We start from the raw sequence: 24,735 nt of genomic DNA, 5'->3' as shown, positions 1-24,735 counted from the left end.
TCATTCCAGGCTTTTTCTGTTCCCTTTCTATTTCTGCTGTATATACGCTAAATAAAAATTCTGTCTTACTCCCAGTAAAATACTGTGTTTTACCTTCTAAACTGCCTTATACTCTCTGGAAGTAGGCACGGCTTCAGTCTAATTAACACATAATCTACATTTTCTCTAAAATTGTTCTACTCAGTTGCACATTCCTCCTTTGTGTCACTGAAAGGGCAACTTATAAAAAGGCCATCACTCAACAATAGAAAATATCAGTTGTAATCAAAGACCCTCATGCAGGGCTGTGAACAGTGGCTCACACCTGCAATCCCAGCACTTTGAGAGGCTGAGGTGGGCGGATCACCTGAGGTCAGGAGTTCAAGACAAGCCTGGGCAAGGCGGTGAAACCCCGTCTCTACCAAAAAAGGCAAAAAATTAGCCAGGCATGGTGGTTCACACCTGTGGTCCCAGATTCTTGGGAGGCTGAGGTGGAAGGATCACATGAGCCTGGGAGGCGGAGATTGTAGTGAGCTAAGATGGCGCCGCTGCACTCAAACCTGAGTGACAGAGTGAGACCCCATCTCAAACAAAAACAAAACCAAAAAAACACACCCTCATGCAGTTTCTACCAGCATTCTCATGAAGGCACTTTGGTTATTAAGAAGTATAAACGTACTTGGATGCAGGTGGGACCCTTTCTCGGGTCATTCATATAATCACAAAATAATACTAGCATTTGACATTTATTGAACATTATTCCGCCAGGAATTGTACCATATGCTTTTCGCGCAGCCTAGGGTACTGAGGATTGAAGACGGTCACTTGGCTGAGGTCACACGACTTTAAATTAAAGGATTACTAATCCAGTCTCACACTTTAACTCACTGGACTAAGTTGAGAGCTGCTACATGGACAGCTCTTATACTGAAGGGTCCTTTTTTGTTTTTTTGAGAGGGAGTCTTGCTCTGTCACCCAGGCTGGAGTGCAGTGGCTCGATCTTGGCTCACTGCAACCTCCACCTCCCAGGTTCAAGCGATTCTTCTGCCTCAGCCTCCTGAGTAGCTGGGACTACAGTCGCACATCACCACACCCGGCTAATTTTTGTATTTTTAGTAGAGATGGGGTTTCACCATACTGGCTAGGCTGGTCTCGAACTTCTGACCTCGTGATCCGCCCACCTCAGCCTCCCAAAGTGCTGGGATTACAGGCGTGAGCCACCGCGCCCTGCCACTGAAGGGTACTTTTTAGATACAAATGACATCATTTGGTTCTTTCTTTACCTCTCTGCATAGAGATAGATCATGCTACTAAAATTTAACTGGGATTTAACTACTTAGGCAAATGGCTGTCTTCTTTAAGATCTTCTTGGGGACTCAGTCACTTAACCCTGGGAATTGATTATTTTATTTTTCCTCCATCAGAGAAAAACGTAGGTACAGCAAAACCTAAGACAGCAAACTGGCAAGGAAGACACTTAACATTGTTTTAACCCTATTGAACTCTATCTGAATATTATTTGCATCAATCTTTATCCTCAAGTAAAATACTTTCACCCTCCACCACACACACACACACACACACACACACACACACACACACACACACTTCGCACTCCACATGCTTTCCAAGGAAATAAATTCACAAGAGATATGGTCCCCCTCCCCCTCCCCCTCCCCCTCTCCCCACGGTCTCCCTCTGATGCCAAGCCGAAGCTGGACTGTACTGCTGCCATCTCGGCTCACTGCAACCTCCCTGCCTGATTCTCCTGCCTCAGCCTGCCGAGTGCCTGCGATTGCAGGCGCGCGCCGCCACGCCTGACTGGTTTTCGTATTTTTTTGGTGGAGACGGGGTTTTGCTGTGTTGGCCGGGCTGGTCTCCAGCTCCTAACCGCGAGTGATCCGCCAGCCTCGGCCTCCCGAGGTGCCGGGATTGCAGACGGAGTCTCGTTCATTCAGTGCTCAATGGTGCCCAGGCTGGAGTGCAGTGGCGTGATCTCAGCTTGCTACAACCTCCACCTCCCAGCTGCCTGCCTTGGCCTCCCAAAGTGCCGAGATTGCAGCCTCTGCCCGGCCGCCACCCCGTCTGGGAAGTGAGGAGCGTCTCTGCCTGGCCGCCCATGGTCTGGGATGTGAGGAGCCCCTCTGCCTGGCTGCCCAGTCTGGAAAGTGAGGAGCGTCTCTGCCCGGCTGCCATCCCATCTAGGAAGTGAGGAGCGCCTCTTCCCGGCCGCCATCCCATCTAGGAAGTGAGGAGCGTCTCTGCCCGGCCGCCCATCGTCTGAGATGTGGGGAGAGCCTCTGCCCCGCCGCCCCGTCTGGGATGTGAGGAGCGCCTCTGCCCGGCCGCGACCCCATCTGGGAGGTGAGGAGCGTCTCTGCCCGGCCGCCCCGTCTGGGAAGTGAGGAGCGTCTCCGCCTGGCAGCCGCCCCGTCCGGGAGGGAGGTGGGGGGTCAGCCCCCCACCCTGCCAGCCGCCCCGTCTGGGAGGGAGGTTGGGGGGGGTCAGCCCCCCGCCCGGCCAGCCGCCCCGTCCGGGAGGGAGGTGGGGGGTCAGCCCCCCCGCCCGGCCAGCCGCCCCGTCCGGGAGGTGAGGGGCGCCTCTGCCCGGCCGCCCCTACTGGGAAGTGAGGAGCCCCTCTGCCCGGCCACCACCCCGTCTGGGAGGTGTACCCAACAGCTCATTGAGAACGGGCCATGATGACAATGGCGGTTTTGTGGAATAGAAAAGGGGGAAAGGTGGGGAAAAGATCGAGAAATCGGATAGTTGCTGTGTCTGTGTAGAAAGAAGTAGACATGGGAGACTTTTCATTTTGTTCTGTACTAAGAAAAATTATTCTGCCTTGGGATCCTGTTGATCTATGACCTTACCCCCAACCCTGTGCTCTCTGAAACATGTGCTGTGTCCACTCAGGGTTAAATGGATTAAGGGCGGTGCAAGATGTGCTTTGTTAAACAGATGCTTGAAGGCAGCATGCTCATTAAGAGTCATCACCACTCCCTAATCTCAAGTACCCAGGGACACAACCACTGCGGAAGGCCAGGCCGCAGGGTCCTCTGCCTAGGAAAACCAGAGACCTTTGTTCACTTGTTTATCTGCTGACCTTCCCTCCACTATTGTCCTATGACCCTGCCAAATCCCCCTCTGAGAGAAACACCCAAGAATGATCAATTAAAAAAAAAAAAAAAAAGAGAGAGATATGGTACTTTGCCACAGTAGAGTAAGGAAAGAGAGTCTTGAAGTTATTAGTTTCATGAGTAATATAATCTAACTACCTTATGGAAGATGATCTTGCCTTCTTCCATTGAAAGTTTAGGAAATAAGTAAAAATGCAATAAACCCACATCTGAGAAGATAGGCAAGGACAACATCCCTAGGAACAATCATGCAAAAAGTCCAATCACCTCCCAAATAATCTTCTTAGGGGCAGAATGATTCAGACGCCCAGTAGGAGGAAAGATTAATTAGCAGTGCCTTGTAGGCGAGTCCGGCTTCAATTATGATCCTGTGCAGGGGGGACAGGTCCCTGTTCTGCGTTGGTCCAGCTCTCCAATGACAACAGCCTGTGAAGGGCTCTGTCTGTCAAACTGAGTTTAGCCTTTGGAAATCAAGCTGGATAATATGATTCTTTTTACAATACAGTAAGATAATTCTACTGATGGTGTGGAAAGGTCACTGAGGGGAGACCCCGGCCCAGGGAGATACAGTAAGAGGCCAGCACTATAGTCCAGGAGGGAGATGGATAAGAGGAGTGTTACAAGTTGAATTGTGTTCCCAAAAATGATGCTTTGAAATCCTAACCCCATGGTACCTCTGAATATAACCTTACTTGAAAATAGGGTCTCCACTGATGTAACCAAGTTAAAATGAGATCATGCTGGATTAGGGTCAGCCGTAATCCAATGATTGGTGTCCTTATAAGAAGAGCAAAATTGGGACACACAGACACACATGCAAAAAGAATGCCATGTGATGATGGCAGCAGAGACTGGAGCAATGTATCCACAGGCCAAGGAGTGCCACGGACTGCTAGCAACCCCCAGAACCTGGGAGAGAGGCAGGGAACTGATCCTCCTTCAGAGCTTCCAGAAATGAGCCAACCCTGCCAACATCTTGATTTCTGACTACGGAACTGGGAGTGAACAGGTTCCTGTTGTTTTAAGCCACCTAGTTTGTGGTACTATATTACATGGCAGCCATAGGAAACTAATTTAAAAAACTGCATCAGTCATTTTTAGGAAACACGATAATACTCTTGGGCCCAGCTGGCCAGTTAAAAAAGGCTCAGGTTGGTCGGGCACGGTGGCTTACACCTGTAATCCCAGCACTTTGGGAGGCCAAGGCAGGAGGATCACTTGAGGTCAAGGAGTTCAAGACCAGCCTGGCCAACATGGTGAAACCCTGTCTCTACTAAAAACACAAAAATTAGCTGGGCCTGGTGGCATGTGCCTGTAATCCCAGCTACTTGGGAGGCTGACACAGGAGAATCGCTTGAACCAGGGAGGCGGAGGTTGCAGTGAGCTGAGATCACGCCACTGCACTCCAACCGGGGCAACAGAGCGAGACACTGTCTCCAGAAAAAAAAAAAGGCTCAGGTGAACTCCAGCACTTTGCCAGAGACATGGTTTCCCACACATCATTAAGATTCTACTAGTGGAAGTAATCGCCCCCCGATAGCATCATTCTCTTTACTAACTAACATTATCGTCTGGCTTAAGAGAGCTGGTGCTATGGTTCTGGGATGTGCTGGAAGTCTGTGCAGAGGGGTGCAGCAGCCTCCCCAACAATCCCTGAGTGACCCGGCCGGAGGTCAAACCAGCACCGCCAGTTATCCAGCCCAAAGATTTGCACTGATTGCTCTCTCTCTCACACGGCCTGGCATGGGAAAGGAAAGCAATATGGCCTTGCGGTCACGTTGTTCCACAAGCAGCACGGCTGAGAGAACCAACTCAATGGCTGACTTTATTTGGCTGCATGCCTGGAGAAAAATAATATTATAGTAGTTGAAATAATTAGAAATAGCTAAATGGACACTGATGGGAGCCAAAAGGGTTACTGAAACCAACAGTCCTCATAGTAAGTGAAGCTGCTAAGGTAATTCTTCCAGTGCAGGACTCTCCTTCCTCATACCCAGCCCCAGGAGACAAAATAGGATTAGAGGGATAGGAATTTGGCTATTGTGCCAAGAGCCACAATTACAGTCCCTCACTAGGTACTGTAGCAAAAATCTAGCTCCCGCTGCATATAGAGGTGCTCAAATGTGTTGTTTTGATTTTGCTTGTAGACTTTTGGAAGGTCTCTTTACTATGGTTTTATTTTCCACTCTTATGATAGTAGCCCTAGCTGTTATGTTCATTCCCACTGATAGGAAAGGTGGGGTTAACATTTTACGGGTCTGCAGCAGAGGCCACCTCCTGGGAAGGAGTAAATAGGCTCTCACCCAAAGGAAGGGGAAGAGTAGTACCCAAGTTTTCTGAAAAATGCACTTCAAGGACTCAGATTCAGGAAAGTCACAGAGGTGATAGAAGCCCTGGAGCTCGGGGCTAGAAGCTGAGAAGAATCCTGAACTAAATCAAACTCCAGATCGCTTCCCTCTGAGAACACAAAATGCCACCCCTCTGCCTGCCTTCAGCAAAAATCTATGCTCTCGCCCCATAGAGAGGTGCTCAAATGTGTTTAGATTTTGCTTGCAGACTTTTGGAAGGTCTCTTTACTATGGTTTATTTTCCACTCCTGTGATAGTAGCCCTAGCTGTTATGTTAATTCTCACTGATAGGAAAGGTAGGGTTAAAGTTTTATGGGTCTGCAGCAGAGGCCACCTCCTGGGAAGGAGTAGATAGGATCTCACCCAAAGGAAGGAGGAGGCTAGGATCCCAGGAAGGGGGTGGGGCACCACCCCAGTCCTGACAATTAGCTCCAGGAGACCAGTCAAGAAGCTCAATTGACTACAGAAGGAGCAGGATTGAAATAAAAAGATAAAAAATAAAAAGAAGCAGCTCAATTGAATGGGAGTATTGCGGAAGATAAAAATGGTAGTTTATTTTTTCACTTGACAGAAGAAGAAACACAAGAACTAAGATGGTGCCTGCCACTGTGTTTCAAGACTGACCACTTATATGGGTCTTTATAATTAATTATTTTGTTCTTCATTTATACTAATTGGCCTTTTAAAAATTTCAAGTGTTTCATTCAAATATGAAAATCATCAGAGCTACCATGGGGGATGGTGATGTCTGAAGTCCCTAGACTCTCAAGTAGAAGAGAGATTTGAATTTTCCTTTCACAAGAAAACCCATTCTCTCATACCTCTCCGCACAGGTGTCCAGGAGGTAATAGGTAAAGGTCAAGCCCCTTGCGAGAGAGCCCTGACTACAGCCCAGTTCCCATCTCCCTCCCTTCAGTCACCACCTGCCACTCAGGCACTGGTCATGCCCTGCCCCATGTCCTCAAACAGTAAGGAAGAGAAGATGCCACATTAGACCAGCCAGGAACCCACTGGCCCAATTCATCAGTTCTGGGTCTCCAGATACAAATCAGCATCCTGCAGAGCAGCCACTGATGTCTTACACACTTTAATCAAATACCTGAAATTCTTAAAAGGCAAACTAGTGGGCCGGGCGTGGTGGCTCATGCCTGTAATCCCAGCACTTTGGGAGGCTGAGGCGGGTGGATCACAAGGTCAGGAGATCGAGACCATCGCTAACACGGTGAAACCCCGTCTCTACTAAAAATACAAAAAAATTAGCCAGGTGTGGTGGCGGGCACCTGTAGTCCCACCTACTCGGGAGGCTGAGGCAGGAGAATGGCGTGAACCCAGGAGGCAGAGCTTGCAGTGAGCCGAGATCACACCACTGCACTCCAGCCTGGGCGACAGAGCGAGACTCCATCTCAAAAAAAAACAAAAAACAAAACAAAAAAAAAGGCAAACTAGCTTAAATAAAGAACAAAATATTAATTATCTGTAAGACCCAGAAGCATAAAAACTGTCAAACATGAGACAAAGAAGTTTCTAAGGTGATAAATATATACTCTAGTCTCTATAGGACCAGCCAAACTTCTCAAGCACCTGTGGACTCTGCCCCTGTCCAGCTTGGGACTAATGAGTTTTCCTGGATTGGTTCTCATGACAGCTTGGTAGTTATGCCCAATTTTACCTTCTGTTGAGAACAAAGTGAGTTAATAGAATGAGCTGTCCCCTATACAACAAGTTAATGGACATTTTTGAGCCATTAAGGGTAGGTCCCTAGTCACGCTTCTTTCCATTCACTCATCCATTGCCCAACACTACAAAACTTCCCAACAAAAACTTCCCAGCTAGAAGCCAAGACAGTCTGTGACTTGATGAACAGAGGGGTAAGCTGCTTCTTACTGTGATAAAATCTAAGACCTCAGGCTTCCACACCCACATATAATAAAAAGAATTCCCCAAACATACAGCCTAGTGAGTGTCTGAATTGTTTCAAATGTTTGTTCACTGGTTGCCATTTCTCAGACCCACTCATGAAATATCACTTTGGCCAGATCTGCAGGAGAACAAACCCAGTGTACCTAGAAGCCCAGAGTTTGAGTAACTTTGGTGTCAAGATAGCAATAGATGCAGAGAAAAGGAGAGAAGACAGAAAAGTCCATGATCAGAGATCTACCTGCTGAACCAACCTGAAACTGAACTTCACAGAATCCAGTGTCTAAGTCCAAGTTAAGGGACATGATGATGTCTAAATAAAACCCCAAATCCTAACTAAGGACACAATTCCTACCACTGTACACCTCTTCTCCCGTGGAAAAGAGCTACCTTTCTAGAGGAAACAGTATGGGGTCCTTAAATCCCAAAGTGGCAGCCTTTTCCTCCTGAGTAGTAAAAGAAGCATTCTGAGAAGGTGATTGTGCCATCCAAACCTTGGAAAGCAAATGGGAAAAGGGAAAAAGAAAACTAGATTTTCCCCCCAGAGCAAAGCTCACAGCAGAGCACATTCCTCACACTTTTCCTTTCAACTGGACAAAACCAGCTTGCTCCTGTGCACAAGCCTAATTCCTGAACATGAACTACAATGAAACTAACCAGGTGGAAAGAGACCAAATGAGAAAAGGGGGAATCCATTAAGAAACGCTTGAAGGCTGGGGGCAGTGGCTCACGCCTGTTAATCCCAGCACTTTGGGAGGCCGAGGCAGAAGGATTGTTTGAGCCCAGGAGTTCGAGCCTGACCAACATAGTGAGACTTCGTCTCTACAAAAAAAAAGTCAAAGAATGAGACAGGAGGATTGCTTGAGCCCGGGAGGTGGAGGCTGAGTGAGTAGTGATTGCACCAATGCACTCCCACCTGAGTGACAGAGTGAGACCCTGCCTAAAGAAAAAGAAAGAAACATTTGGAGACAAGATGGCATCTTCCGGATCCTTGCCTACAGCTATGCAGGGCAGCCAGCAGCTGTGCATTATTTTGCACTCTCAGCCATGAAGGAATTCAGGCAATCCTTCAGGAACCTACACAGTAAATTCTTTTCTTGCAGAATAAATGCCTGCTTCTGACCTTGTTTATTCTGCCTCAGAGCATTGCATAATCTCCTGGTCCTAATGTACCAAGAACAGAGTTCAGTGGCCTCTAGGCATCACTTCCTAAGAATCTGCAGGTAAGAACTTGCGCTGCTTCTGCTTGCTAAATTCTGCTTCTCAGAATTTAGAATGAATGCTTCCTCTTTACATCATTCCACATAAGAGCCCTTCTATAGCAACTCCTTTGCCACTGCGCCTAAAATAGCAACAGTTTTGCACTAACCACTGCATCAAATAAATACTTTCCAATAGCAATAAGGTGATTTTGCTGTTAAATATTCATTTTTTTTTTTTGAGACGGAGTCTTCTGTTGCCCAGGTTGGAGTGCAATGGTGCGATCTTGGCTCACTGCAACCTCCGCCTCCTGGGTTCAAGCGATTCTCCTGCCTCAGCCTCCCGAGTAGCTGGGATTAGAGGCACCTGCCACCATGCCCGGCTAATTTTTGTATTTTTGGTGGAGACAGGGTTTCACCATATTGGACAGGCTGGTCTTGAACTCCTGACCTCAGGTGATCTGCCTGCCTCGGCCCCCAAGTAGCTGTTAAATTTTCAATACATTACTAGGACTAGGTTTTAATATCCTGTTTATGTGAATTTCCACAAGAACTGGAAAAATGTCATTAAAATGGACAGGCAATCTGTATGAGTCAAGATACCTGCTACAACTAAACACACACACACACATGCACACATTGTTTCCCATCCTTAACCCGTTACCCCAAACATAACCCTACAATTTCTTTTGGCCTCAATTATAAGGGAAAATGTATTCAGGTTTTGCTTTTTGCTTCTTTGACAATCTAAAAATGCTATACCTAAAGTTTTACACTATATATATATATATATATATATATATATATACCCACAATATTATGTTATCATTTATATTTTAAAAATAATTATATGTGCATCTGTTTATATATTAGCAGAACATCTTTGTGATGATTCACAAGAAATTGATAATAAATACAAGATAATAGATGTGGGAGGGAGGCTTGCTTTTCACTATATATATATTTTTTTTTCTTTTTTTTTTTTTTTTTTTTTTTTTTAAGAGAGACAAGGTCTCACTATGTTTCCCAGGCTGGTTTCAAACTCCTGAACTCAAGCAATCTTCCAGTCTCAGCCTCCCAAAGTGCTGGGATTACAGGCATGAGCCACCCCACCTGGTCTCCCTGTATATATTTTTGTGCTTTTAAGTTTTGAACAATGTGCCTATATTGTGTATTTGTAATTAAAATGTTGGGAGGCTGAGGCAGGAGAATGGCGTGAACCCAGGAGGCGGAGCTTGCAGTGAGCCGAGATCGCGCCACTGCACCCCAGCCTGGGTGACAAAGCGAGACTCTGTCTCAGAAAAAAAATAAATAAATAAAATTAAAATGTTGCATGTAGAATGAAATCCTCCTTGTAAAATACATGGGTACACGGGTGTACATCCCATCGGTCCCAGGCATCAGTAGGCCATCCACAGACCATGTTCTGGGGAGCCCAGCCAGCAGCGCCTCACACACAGCAGCCACTAACCGCGTCAGAGCCTCCCTCACTCTTCGGCCTCCATGTGCTTGGCAAGACACTAGGAAAAGGTCTCCAAGGAAATCATCAGGACTGAAAACCAACACACTCGTATTTGAATTTGCCCAATGTCACCAGTTTGAGAAAGGCCTTTCTCTGCTAGAGGGTAAGGGGAAAGCTGGGGCCAGAATGTGAGGACAGAGACTGCCTGGGCAGATTGTTCTTGCCAACATCCTAATCCTCAGCTGTAAAGCTGAGAGGGAACCAGGGGGTGGGGCTGGGGTGTCAATCAAGATAAACAGACCATGAATGACAGCATGGCAGGACTTTCTTATCTTTCTGAAGGGAAGTCAGAATTTGGATGCAAATTCCATCTGCACGCTGATCCTTTCCCCAACATCACCCAGTCACTTATAGCACTCCTTTCTCTCCCCCATAGCCACCTGGATCAAGCACACTTACCCAGTCCATAGACCCAACTCCCTGTTACTTGTCAAGTTTCCTCCCTGGGCAGAGGAGGGTTTCACTAGCCAAGTCAGCTGAATCACAGAATGTGTTGAATCATTCCAGGAAGCCAAGCCAATCCATACGCTACGCTCTGCACAGTGTACAGAGGAAACTGAACCTAAAACCCTTGCAGACCAGCAGAGCTGTGCCATGTGTAAGGATGTGGTCAGGGCAGCAGCACGCAGGCCCAACCTGGGGCTCTGAGTCTCCTTGCTCTAAGCCTGCCAGGCTCTTCCCTGTCTTCTTGCTCAGCCAATTAATACCACACCTCATTCAGTCCTTCATGACCCTCAGGGGTTACCGCCCTCCTCAGGACACCTCCACTGAAATGGAGCTGAGGCGTGTCCCATCTATGTTTCTGATGACTCCTTGGTCCCTTGTCTCCGTATGAGTGAGCAGTCTCTGCAGCTCTTCCTGATCACCCGAGAGATGCATAGCTTCAAGACCCTACCAGCTGTAGCAAAACCAAAACAACATTCACAGTGGGGAGTGGGACAAGGGTTGATATGTCTTGTTATTTTACTCCTTGAACTTGGATCATACTCCTTCCTGTGGGAGGCCCCTTTTCATTTAATCTACAAATGTTAAGAAATGTACAGAGAAACATTGCAATTCATAGTATTTATCTGGAATACCAGCTGACCTATGTATTCAGGCCAAATGCTGAGTTTGAAATGAGAATCAGTGCAGGTCCCAGAGGATTTGTTTTCCCTCTTTGCTGCCCCAAAGGTACATTGTCATGGCCTACAGAGCAAGAACAAGAAGGAAGACTATGTCCTAAGAGTCCAACTCAAACAGTGTATCATGCTTGAGAAAAAGATAATTTTTTATAGATCAAAGGCATATGGGCTGGGCACAGTGGCTCATGCCTGTAATCCCAGCAATTTGGGAGGCTAAGGGAGGAGGATGTTTTGAACCCAGGAGTTTGAGACCAGCCTAGGCAACACAGCAAGACCCCCGTCTCTACAAAATGAAATAAATTAGTCCATGTGGTGGCACATGCCTGTAGTCCAGATACTCAGGAAGCTGAAGTAGTGGGAGGATCTGTTTGGCCCAGGAGGTTGAGGCTGCAGTGAGCCATGATCATGCCACTGCAGTCCAACCTGAGTGACAGAGTGAGACCCTACCTCAAAAAAAAGTCATATGGAGAAATTTGCAGTCCAACCCAGAATCACACCAAGTAAATTGTAATCTCTTATAGTAAATGCTCAGAAAATACAGGTGAATCAATGTGTTGCAATGAAAATTCACCTAAACTTTCACATATGGCTAGCCCAGGAACTCACCCATCACAGACTCATGATGATGAATCAATGCATAAATTGTTCTCACATTTGGTTCAACTACATCCCAAAATGTGTGAGCCTCAGTGAAACATTTATCAGTGGAAACCTGCAGCTATTAAGAAAGTTGTATAAAATAATGCAGTGTCTACAATAATTTCAGACTTTCCAAAATTTTATTTCTTCATTGTTCATTCAGTTAGTATGTTGATGATACAGGCATTGAGAATTCTTACTAAAATTCTCAGTTTGCATTTTTGTATGAATACTCTGGACTTACAAAAAGTAAAGCAAACTTGAGTCAAAATGAGTCAAAGTTATTCATACATCGTATAACTGAGACTTGTTTAAGCAAGGCACAGTGCTATTTCATGGAGTGGGAAAGAGGACATGAAGAATGGAAGTCACAACACAGATTCGCCCACAGCGGCTCACATCCCTGTTCTCTAGCACCCGCCCCGGTGCAGCCCGGGCCCTCACTCCCAGCCTCCTGAGGCGGGTCACTGAGCTTCCAGGCAGAATGTGGGTGGGGCTGCCCCACCTTTCTCTCAACCTCACTGAGCTGACTAGTGGACCTTGAAGTCCTCCCCTCGGCTGAACTCAGTCACCACATTTCTCTGTTCCTGCTTCCAAGTCACTGACTGATGGTGGGGTGGAGGACACTCAAACAGGCCTTACAAATTCCCGCTATTCAATCTCAGCAGACCCTCCCTGCAGGCTGATTGAGGGTCCTTGCCACCCAGATGCTCTCAGCAGACCCTATCTGCAGACCGATCAAGGGTCTTCGCCACCCAGATGCTCTCAGCAGACCCTGCCTGCAGGCCAATTAAGGGTTCTAGCCACCCAGATGCTCTCAGCAGACCCTCCCTGCAGGCCGATCGAGGGTCCTCGCCACCCAGATGCTCTCAGCAGACCCTGTCTGCAGGCTGATCAAGGGTCCTCGCCACCCAGATGCACACAATAGCTCTTCTGAAATTCACTTTTCCCTAGAGCTCAGTCTCAGCCTTCCTGTCTCTCATGCAGAGAGATCGTCAGAAATGCAGCCCCTCAACTCCTCCCACCTCGGAGGATCCTTATGTCTTTATGCAGACTTTCTTCCCTCTTCTGCCTAAGAAAGGTCCAGAATACGACACAGGGGTCCATAACTCCCTGCCTGAAAATATATCCTCCTGCCTCTGATGACTTCATCTCAGACTGCCCTGCCTCTCTCCTTCTGCATGTTTTATTTCCTTATATCCTGGCTTTTCTTTCTTCCTCACACTCCATCCCTGGGAAATTTCACTAATTCTCATGAATTTGTTCGGAAAACTCACTAAATCTGCAACTCCATCGCTTCTCTCTCTGGATCTCTAGACTCTACTTTGCAACTTTTGCTTCAACTTTTCCAAATGCATATTCCACGAATACCTCAAACCCAATTCTGCTCAAGCAAGACCCAATCTCTTCTTCCACTTCTCCCTGTTCCCCCTCTGTTAATCAATGACATCAACATCACTACCCCATCTAGAAACTGACCGACAGCCTCATCTCCTGCCTCTCTGGATCAACCACCATGTCTGTACAAAAACCATGCTTCTGGCCAGGCACAGTGGCTCACAACTGTAATCCCAGCACTTGGAAGGCCGAGGAGGGTGGATCACCTGAGGTCAGGAGCTCGAGACCAGCCTGGCCAACACAGCAAAACTCCATCTCTATTAAAAATACAAAAATGAGCTAGGCGTGTAATCCCAGCTACTTTGGAGGCTGAGGCAGGAGAATCTTTTTTTTTTTTTTTTTTGAGACGGAGTCTCACTCTGTCACCCAGGCTGGAGTCCAGTGGCACGATCTCAGCTCACTGCAAGCTGTGCCTCCCGGGTTCGCGCCATTCTCCTGCCTCAGCCTCCCAAGTAGCTGGGACTACAGGCGCCCGTCACCACGCCCGGCTAATTTTTTTGTATTTTTAGTAGAGACGGGATTTCACCGTGTTAGCCAGGATGGTCTCGACCTGATCTTGTGATCCACCCGCCTCAGCCTCCCAAAGTGCTGGGATTACAGCTGTGAGCCACCGCGCCCGGCAGAGGCGGGAAAATCTTGAATCTGGGAGGTGGAGGCTGCGGTAAGCCAGGATTGCACCACTGTACTCCAGCCTGGGCAACAGAGTAAGACTCTGTCTCAAAAAGAAAAAAATCCAAAACCATGAATCTCATGCATCTAATTCCAGCACTTTGAGAGGCCGAGGCAGGCGGGTTGCTTGAGCTCGGAGTTCAAGACCAGCCTGGGCAACATGGCGAAACTCCATCTCTACAAAAAATACAAAATTTAGCCGGGCGTGGTAGCTCATGCCAGCAGTCCCAGCTACTAGGGAGGCTGAGGAGGGAGGATCGCTTGAGCCTGGGAGGCAGAGGTTGCAGTGAACTGAGATCGCACCACCGCACTTGAGCCTAGGTGACATAACCAGACCGTGTCTCAAAACAAAACAAAACAAAACAAACAAACAAAAACAAGCAAACAAACAAAAAACCGCCATGCTTCTCCTGGGCTTCCCGAAGCCAGTGACTAAGCTCTGCCGGAAAACTAATGCAGACTCATTCATTCTCTGGAGATGTAAGACTCTTCCCATGGGCAGCTGTAGCTCCAGGACTCCATGTGGGCCTGATGGAAACTCTCTTAGATCTGTTCTGTACTGTAAGACTCTTCCTACCCAGTCTTCATTCTACTTTTCTCCCCTTCCACCACAGTTAGACCTGCATTAGTTTGGAGGCTCCCCTTCCCTCTCCTGCTTCTCCCCCTCCCTCTCCTCTGATCTCAGAGGCACTCTGCAAAACACAGGATCAATCCTTCCACTTCCCCCTATAGTAACTTTTCCTGTCTACCCATTACTTAGAGGGGGGAAAATAAATCCCTTTTGGCTCTGAGCCCTCCATATTGTGGCCCCATACCTTGTTTTTCATGTCCCTCTGCAATCTAACATTCTAACCACATGGTCTATTCACCATCCCTCAAATAACCACGTATTTCCACACTTCCATGCCTCTGCTCATGCCATAACTTCAGACGAAGTCTCCATCCTATTTGCAGACTCATCAAACTATTCAATATCTATTTCCTTATAAGTTATAACCTATAGCTGGGGATATCTTTATCATCTTTTACCTCCTGACTTTTGTACACCAAGTGCCTAAAGCAGTATCTTATCTTCTACAACTGACTCTCAATAAGTGCAGAATGGAAGCAGACGGAGGAAGCTGTAGAAGGAGATTTGGCAATAGTAGCTTAATAACCCACTGATAACAAAGGTGATAGCAAACACCAATCCAAAAACCAAAAGCTGAGTAGTCTAGGGCACTTTATGTATGGGCAAATGGTCCTATGTACCATAATAGTCCTCAAGAATAGCACTATATTTATAATACAGTATAATTGATTTCAGTTTGATAGCACTGAATATGTTTTGAGGTTAGAGTGAGTTATAGTCATACCGCTGCACTCTAGTCTGGGTGACAGTGCAAGACCCTGTCTCTAAATAATAATAATAATAGGATCTGGGTGTGGTGGCTCACACTTATAACCCCAGCATGTTGGCAGACCAAAATGAGAGAATCATTTAAGCCCAGAAGCTTGAGACCAGCCTGGGCAACATATTGAGACCCCCATGTCTACAAAAAAATTTTAAAAATTAGCCAGGTGCGGTGGTCCTCCTTGTGGTCTAAGCTACTTGGAAGGCTGAGGTGACAGGATTGCCTGAGCCGGGGAGGTCGAGGTTGCACAGAGCTGTGATCATTCCACTGTAGTCAAGCCTGGGTGACATAGCAAGATACTGTCTCAAATAAAATAAATAAAATTAAATAAAAATAAAATGTTTTAAAATAAAAATGATGATAATGAACAGATGTTATACTACAGTTGTCTAAACCCCTAGAATGTGCAACACCAAGACTGAATCCTAACGTAAACAATCTTCACTTTGGGTGAGGCCAGGCGCAGTGGCTCACCTATAATCCCAGCATTATGGGAGGCCAAGGTGGGTAGATCATCTGAGGTCAGGAGTTCAAGACCAGCCTGGCTAACATGGTGAAACCCCCGTCTCTACTAAAAATACAAAAATTAGCCAGGCGTGGTAGTTCATGCCTGTAGTCTCGCCTACTCAGGAAGCTGAGGCAGGAGAATCGCTTGAACCCAGGAGGCGGAGGTTGCAGTGATCTGAGATCATGCCACTGCACTCCAGCCTGGGTGACATAGTGAGACTCCGTCTCAAAAAAAAAAAAAAAAAAACACTTTGGGTGATAATGATGCATTAATGTAGGTTCAATTGTAGCAAATGCTCTGGTAGGCAATGCTGATAATGGGAGACTCTACGCTTGTGTGGAGGCAGTGGATTTAATGGGAAATCTTTGTAGCTTTCACTCAGTTTTGCCATGAACCTAAAACTGCTCTAAAAAATAAAGTTGTTCGGGCAAGGTGGCTCACGCCTATGATCCTAGTATTTTGGGAGGCAGAGTCGGAAGGATTCTTCCTGAGCCCAGGAATTCGAGACCAGCATGGGCAACACAGTAAGATTGTCTCTAGAAAAAATACAAAAATTAGCCGGGCATGGTGGCATGCGCCTGTAGTCCCAGCTGCTCAGGAGGCTGAAGTGCGAGATCACTTGAACCCAGGAGGTCGAGGCTGCAGTGAGCTGTAACCACACCACTGCACTCCAGCCTGGGCAACAGAGTGAGACCCCATCTCAAAAATAAAATTAAAAAACCCAAAATAGGCCGGGCGCAGTGGCTCACGACTGTAATCCCAGCACTTTGGGAGGCTGAGGCGGGCAGATCACTTGAGGTCAGGAGTTCAAGACCAGCCTGACCAACACGGTGAAACCCTATCTCAACTAAAAATACAAAAATTAGCTGGGTGTGGTGGTGGGCGCCTGTAATCCCAGCTACTCGGGAGGCTGAGGCAGAAGAATTGCTTGAACCCAGGAGGCGGAGGTTGCAGTGAGCCGAGATTGTGCCATTGCTCTCCAGCCTGGGTGACAGAGCAGAACTGGTTTTTTTTGTTTTTTTTTTTTTAAAAAAAAGTCCGGGCACAATGGCTCACGCCTGTAATCCCAGCATTTTGGAAAATCCCAGCACTTTGGAAGGCCGAGGCAGGCGGATCACTTGAGGTCAGGAGTTCGAAACCAGCCTGGCCAACATGATGAAGCCCCGTCTCTACTAAAATATACAAAAATTAGACAGGCGTGGTGGCAGGTGACTTAATACCAGCTACCTGGGAGGCAGAGGCAGGAGAATCATTTGAACCCCAGAGGCAGAGGTTGCAGTGAGCTGAGATCGAGCCATTGCACTCAAACCTGGGGGATAAGAGCGAGACTTCTCTCAAAAAAAAAAAAAAGATACTTTATCAAGATTGAGGATTTTTTTATTTTGTTTTGTCTTTTGTTTTTTGACATGAAGTCATTCTGTCGCCCAGGCTGGTGTGCAGTGGCGCAATCACAGCTCACTGCAACCTTCTCTTCCCTGCAACCTCCATCTCCCAACCTCCACCTCCCAGGTTCAAGCAATTCTCCTGCCTCAGACTCCTGAGCAGCTGGGACAACAGGCATGCACCACCACAGCCAGCTAATTTTTGTATTTTTAGTAGAGACAGGGTTTTGCCACGTTGCCCAGGCTGATGCTGAACTCCTAGCCTCAAGTGATCCATCCGCCTCAGCCTCCCAAAGTGCTAGGATTACAGGCATGAGCCACTGTGCCCAGCCAAGACTGAGATTTCTAGTTTGGGATTCTAATTTTAATAAGAAAGGAAAAACTGATCATAATTTATTTTAGGACTCAACACATTAAAATTTTTTTTTTACTTTTTTTTTTTAAAGAGACAGGATGTTGCCCAGGCTGGTCTTGAACTACTCAGCTCAAGCAATCCACCCACCTTAACCTCCCAAAGTGCTGAGATTACAGGTGTCAGCCTGTAATCTCATCACTTTTAAAACAAATATTTTCACCCCTCCACTTTTACCATGATATACTTTGACATTTATCTGAATATCCCCCAAATAATTGATAGCATAATTATTTAAGATTCCATCAGGGATGATCCTGCAACAATATTCAAGTGCTTGCCGAATTATGTCTTGCACATTGCATTTTTCCATTTCCTTTTTCTCAGTGAAGGTACTGCCTTTGCTTGAGTTTTTGTTTGTTTGTTTGTTTGTTGTTTGTTGTTTGTTTTTTTTGAGACAGAGTCTCACTGTTGCCCAGGCTGGAGTGCAATGGCGCGACTTAGCTCACTGCAACCTCCACCTCCCAGGTTCAAGCGATTCTTCTGCCTCGGCCTCAGCGTCCCAAGTAGCTGGGATTACAGGCATGCGCCACCACGCCCAGCTAATTTCTGTATTTTTAGTAGAGATGGGGATTCACCATGTTGGTCAGACTGGTCTTGAACTCCTGACCTCAGATGATCCACCTGCCTCGCCCTCCCAAAGTGCTGGGATTATAGGCGTGAGTCACTGCTCCCAGCTTCATCTTTGCTTCTTTACATTGAGAAGATATATTCCAACTCTTAACTCTGTCTTTCCATCCCATTTCACATCATTTCTGAACGCTCATGACATTTTACCCACAGCTTTCATGGCACCTAGAACTTTTTAACTGTCTGTCTGATCTATTTATATTAAGAAGGTAAGATGTAAGCCCCTTGGAGATAGTGACTATGTTTATTCAAATGTATATCCTCACTAGGCACGGTGGCTCCCGCCTATAATCCCAGCACTTTGGGAGGCCAAGGCAGGCAGATCACGAGCTCAGGAGTTTGAGACCAGCCTGACCAACATAGTGAAACCCCGTCTCTACTAAAAATATAAAAATTAGCTGGGCATGGTGGTGAGTGCCTGTAGTCTCAGCTACTCGGGAGGCTCAGGCAGGAGAATCGCTTGAACCCAGGAGGCAGAGGTTGTGGTGAGCCAAGACCGTGCCACTGCACTCTAGCCTGGGCAACAGAGCGAGACTCTGTCTCAGAAAAAAAAAAAAAGTATATCCTCAGAGTGTCTTTCAATAGTAGTCAGTAAACATTTAACAATTAGGCAACAAGGTGACAGTCCAATCTGCCTATTGAGAATTAATGACAAAAACAGAGCTTTTTCACAAGATGGCGCCGAAAGCGAAGAAGGAAGCTCCTGCCCCTCCTAAAGCCGAAGCCAAAGCGAAGGCTTTAAAGGCCAAGAAGGAAGTGTTGAAAGGTGTCCACAGCCACAAAAAAAAAGAAGATCCGCACATCACCCACCTTCCGGCGGTCCAAGACCCTACGACTCCAGAGACAGCCCAAATATCCTCGGAAGAGCGCCCCCAGGAGAAACAAGCTTGACCACTATGCTATCATCAAGTTTCCGCTGACCACTGAGTCTGCCATGAAGAAGATGGAAGACAACAACACACTTGTGTTCATTGTGGATGTTAAAGTCAACAAGCACCAGATTAAACAGGCTGTGAAGAAGCTCTATGACATTGATGTGGCCAAGGGCAACACCCTGATTCGGCCTGATGGAGAGAAGGTATATGTTCCACTGGCTCCTGATTATGATGCTTTGGATGTTGCCAACAAAATTGGGATCATCTAAACTGAGTCCAGCTGCCTAATTCTAAATATATATATATCTTTTCACCATAAAAAAAAATATATATATATATATATATGGACAAAACAGATTCTGCTGTGAGGGACTACATATACAAATAGGCAATTACCAGACCATATTTAAAAATAGAACTTTCACCCACACCTGTCCAGGAAACTAACCTGCTTACTTAGGATAAACAATCAAGGAAGCCAGCCTGCTACAAGTTAGACTTACAGAGAAAGCCAGATTGCTATCTCTAGTGACAATCCAGGAAACCGAACAACAACTTCCCTAACAATTGGCCCCAAATGGCCAGAACTTGATTAATAACTGATAGCTTCCCTAATTTTTGTCCCACTTCCAACATAGGACCAACCAGGCTAAGCCAAACATGTGCCCATAACCAATCACATCAGATGCCCGACTTCTAGTAAATCCTCAGACAGCTTCCCTTGTAAACAACCTCCAATCAGAACATACCTAAAGGCTTCCCTTTTTTCCACAATAAAGCTTTCCTCTCCTCTGTCAAAATGCAAGTCTGACTCCCTTGCCACAGCAAGCTCATTACAGCCTTTGTTTCTCTCATTTAGCTAATGTTTACTGTTACAGTCATTTAATGGAAATTTATTGGAATCATCCTAAAGAAGAAATAATAATTCCTATAAGCTGGGAATTGAATGAGTCGGGAATGGCCAAAGGAAAGCCTTGTCACAGACTGCGGGGCCTACAGGCAGGACCTGGCAATGGGCATCATCTGGCTAAAGACAAGTCGTGGCCTCGGCCTGGGGAACAGCTGCCATGGCCTAGTTGCCCCTGGGGTCAGTTCAGGAGAGCGCGCAACTAGGGTGACAAAGCCAACACCTGCAGCTGCATTACACAATGCTCCCTCCCTCTGCTCACTGCCCTCCATTAACCATTTAGTAGAAATCACTCTGGAACATTCAGCTGGCACAAGTCCATCATTCTGACAACTCATCTCCTCAGTTCTAGTTGAATAATGTGAACATTGGAGGGTTTAGTTTCTCCTCTCTCTTCCACAAGCAATGTGCAATTTTGTGTAAACTTTAATCCCTGCAGTTTATCTACGATGAGTTCAGTCTAGTTGCCTTGAGATGAATTCACTGAAAAGACTACACAGCGAGGCATACCATAGCTAAAAGTAACTGGCTTTGGTCATAAAGTAATTTTTAACTTTGAATTAATTATAAAATGAATACCTACACTGCAGAAAATTTCAAAACTGCAAAGTAATTAAAGGAAAGCTAAAACCACTAATAAGGGCACCATTCAGAGAAATCAGTGTTGCCAGTGACACATATCCTTCTAGTCCTTTTGTTGTTGTTGAGTGCGTGTGGATGGGGAATGCGGGATTCACTTCAACAGGACAGGATTTTGAACTGAATAGCTTTGCTTGTTTCTCTGAATAATGACTTACTTAGCAGCCAGTTCATGATCAAAGTATTTTTTCAAGGCACTTTCTGAATTGTCCAAGAAGAGGGGGAGCATCCTTAGTGACTGATGAACCACCCGTCCTCCCCTGGTTCTGTCCGGCCATTCTGTCCTATACATGTTAATCCCACTACCTCCAGCAGCCTCCCCCAGATTTATCTAGCAGAGCATCACTGCTCATTCTTCAGTATTGCACTTCCGTGACCCCTTCCCTTGCCCTAGCAGCAGGCCTGAGTGTTCCCACGTCTGTGCTGCCAGGAAGCTGCTGCGTTTCCGCTGGGGCAGTTGGCATATGGCAGGGTGATTCTAGTGCAACTGGGTTTGTGCACATCTGTAAACTGGATATTCCAGGTGAGTCAGGACAGAAGTTTTCCACTTTGTACACCCACGACCTTGCAAAGGACAAAATGAAGAGAGAGCAAAGTAGTGGATGGAGTGTGGACAGTGGAGCTGGGCTGCCTGGGTTTGAATTCTGCCTCCACCACTTACCAGCTATGACCTTGGGCAAGCCATGCATCATCTGAATATCACGGTTTCTTCATTTTTAAAACAGAAGTATTAATGGTATTTTCCTCATAGGGTTGTAATATACATTAATACACGAAAGCACGTTAAAGAGTGTCCAGTACATGGTAAGCACTACATAAATGTCTGAGATTACTGAGTTATGTGTAATAAGTAACCCAAGTATTTCCAAACTGATCACAATCTTTACTCTGCAATGAGGACATTTAACACTCCTATAACTAGCTCTCACTACAGTTTTCTCCGTACATGGCAAACAAATATTTAATCCAGAATTCCTTTCTGACTACACTACAACACAGGCATTCACATGAAACCAAGTTTGAGTAATGGTGTTCCACTATTAAATGGAAACGCTACTACCAGAGCTTACATGCACCAATTTGCTCTCCCCACCCGGAGAATATTCATTCACCATGACACGTGCACGCCTCAGAGTCAAAATTCATCCTTTGCAGATGCATCCTCCTCCACTCTCCCAACACCACCAGCTCACTATTCCAAGAATCAAGCTTTGTTGGAGAACTGGTCCATTTCAGGGAATGGGGGGACTTCTGATTGTGCAATATTTTCTGCGTGAATCATCCCAAACTAGATGGAACAAGCTCAAAATGTCACAGAAGCTGCTAGGTTTAAAATTTATATGGCATGGGCATGGTGGCTCATGCTTGTAATCCCAGCACTTTGGGAGGCCAAGGTGGGTGGATCACCTGAGGTCAGGAGTTCAAGACCAGCCTGGCCAACATGGAGAAACCCCATCTCTACTAAAAATACAAAAAATTAGCCGGGCATGGTGGTGCACGTCTGTAATCCCAGCTACTCAGGAGGCTGAGGCAGGAGAATGGCTTGAACCGGGGAGGCAGAGGTTGTAGTGAGTAGAGATCATGCCACTGCACTCCAGCCTGGGCAACAGAACAAGAATCCATTTCAAAACTAAAAAAATTAAGTTTATATTCAAGTTGCAAATTACTTTTCAGGAGCCCACTTCCACAGTGAAGAATCAGAATCCCTTAATGTTCAAATTATTCAGCTGGAACCAAGAACTAAACTAAAAAAGGATACACAACTTTGCCATGTTTCCCAGGCTCTAATGCTCTGAAAAGAACATTTTATTTTAGAGTATATATAATATAAAACTAGCTAACCTAAACATTCCCTGACTGTGAAAGTCTCAGGAAGGGATTCACTTGTTCAAATATTCACCTAAAATACCCTGCTTTAAAGATACACAACTCTTCACTCTTCACACATCAAATGAATTAGGATTCTGATTTTCTTTTCTTTTCTTCCTTTCTTTTTTTTTTTTAGACAGGGTCTCACTCTGTTACTCAGGCGGAAGTGCAGTGGAGCCATCTTGGCTCACTGCGACCTCCACTGCCCAGCTCAAGTGTTTCTGCCACATTAGCCTCTGGAGTAGCTGGGATTACAGGCGCACACCACCACACCCAGCTAATTTTTGTATTTTTTGTAGAGATGGGGTCTCGCCATATTGCCCAAGCTGGTCTCAAACTGCTGGCCTCAAGCGATCCACCTGCCTAGACCTCCCAAAATGCTGACTTTATAGGCATGACCCACTGTGCCCAGCCAGGATTCTGATTTTCTAAAATGGAAATAGATAAAGCTTCCCTCCGACCATCCCTAAATCTCAATTAGTTCAATTCAACAAAACATGCAGGTTTTCAATGACCATCAGATTTGAAACCAACAAAGGCAGCAGCCTTCAGCATAGCCTGAGCAGCCAACCTGAAGCAGACAGGCTCCATACCTCAAATGTCCACCTTCAAACAAAATAAAGCTTGCCATCTGCACACTATATCTTTTCTATCATAGCAACAAAATAAAACAGCTGCTCTCTCTTCATTTGACTCTAGAAGAAAAAGAGATAAGTATCTCCATGATTGAAAGTGAGATAACCAGATGAGATTTTTTTTAAGAGCTCTGTCTGTGCCCTTGACTTACGGATTGTCCCCCCACCCCATGGAAGTCAAATACCCACATAAAAATACCCCTGAAAAGCAATCTTGGACCATTAAAAGTATTTTAAACCTAAAATAAAATTCTAAGAAAGTCTATGACTAAACTGACCTTTCTTAAACAAATGTAAATCTTATTTGTGTGTTTTTCTAGAAAAACCATTCGGGGTAGGGCACAGTGACTCGTGCCTGTAATCCCAGCATTTTGGGAGGCCGAGGCAGACGGATTGCCTGAGGTCAGGAGTTCGACACCAGCCTGGCCAACATGAAGAAACCCTGTCTCTACTAAAAATATAAAATGAGCCTGGTGTGGTGGTGCGGCCCTGTAATCCCAGCTAGTCAAGAGGCTAAGGCAGGAGAATTGCTTGACCAGGGAGGCGGAGGTTGCAGTGAGCCGAGATCAAGCCACAGCACTCCAGCCTGGGCGACAGAGACTCTGTCTCAAAAAAAAAAAAAAAAAAAAGAAAAAAAAAAAGAAAAGAAAAACCATTGGGACTCGAAAAGTACTGCTGTCTTTCAGTTGGTAAATAATAAAATTTGGACGTGAGGTAAGAAAACAATTGGAAGATACTGCGATCTAAAGAAGCGTGGGGGAGGGAGGCCAGATGTCTGGTCACTTCCCCAGTTGCACGACCTTAGGCAATTCCTAGATCCTTTGAGTCTATCCGGGTCTGCGCAGGTAATGACACCTCTCAACCCAAAGTATGAGAGCACCCTGGCCGGTGAGAGGGTGCCTGGGAAGTGGGGAATCTGCTACAAAACGCAGGGGAAGCTCGCGGGGGCCCTAGGATAAAGACCAAGAACCGCACGACATCGACTCTCTCCTAACACAACACTGTCTGCTCCGAGAACCAAATATCCCACCTTCCCGCGGCTCCGGAGGTACCCGCCACTGTTTTATTTTAATCCACACATTCCCCGTCCTGAGCAATCCTAACCCCAGAGCTCGATCTTCAGGGAACCACAAAAGACAAATAGGCCAGAATAATCTAAGTCCAAGGGAGCCCTCCCGGCCACTTACAAACAGGGTCTTCCATTTTCAAGGGTCTTTTCAAACGGATGTTGGCAGGGACCGTCTTCTCGATCAATTCATCAATGCTCTAAAATTAAAACGCAAGGCAGAGGAAAGTGCCTCTGAGTTAAAAGAGTCACCTCTGTGTTTTGCGACTACAAAGCCTTGTGGGAACCTCATTTAAATCGCCTAATTAGGGTTCTTTTTAAAAGAAAAGGAAAACTCTGAGCAAGCCAGAATGATTTGGAGGAAAGAAAATCGTGAAGTGGGGTGGAGATTCCGCCACTCGGGGTTGGATTTCAGTTGCAACCGGAGCTAACCGGTAAGCCCACTCTTAATCAGGGGGTCTTCCTCCTCTTGCAAAGTTAAGGTCC

General features: G+C 46.2%; 1 protein-coding gene and 1 pseudogene across 1 annotated transcript in view; one reads left to right on the top strand and one right to left on the bottom strand.

Moving 5' to 3' along the window:
* Positions 1-24,735, bottom strand: part of GLDC (glycine decarboxylase) — a 113,060-nt gene that overhangs the window by 87,804 nt on the left and 521 nt on the right. The window contains exon 2 of the mRNA XM_004065375.5: positions 24,371-24,449. Within this exon, the coding sequence (XP_004065423.4) occupies positions 24,371-24,449 (79 nt within the window). The remainder of the gene's footprint in view (positions 1-24,370; positions 24,450-24,735) is intronic.
* LOC101128141 (large ribosomal subunit protein uL23-like) lies at positions 18,929-19,450 on the top strand (annotated as a pseudogene).

This window comes from Gorilla gorilla, chromosome 13 (assembly GCF_029281585.2).
Source record: "Gorilla gorilla gorilla isolate KB3781 chromosome 13, NHGRI_mGorGor1-v2.1_pri, whole genome shotgun sequence".
Taxonomy (NCBI): domain Eukaryota; kingdom Metazoa; phylum Chordata; class Mammalia; order Primates; family Hominidae; genus Gorilla; species Gorilla gorilla.
The sequence above is the reverse complement of the archived record's forward strand: the minus strand, read 5'-3'. Positions and strand labels throughout refer to the sequence as shown.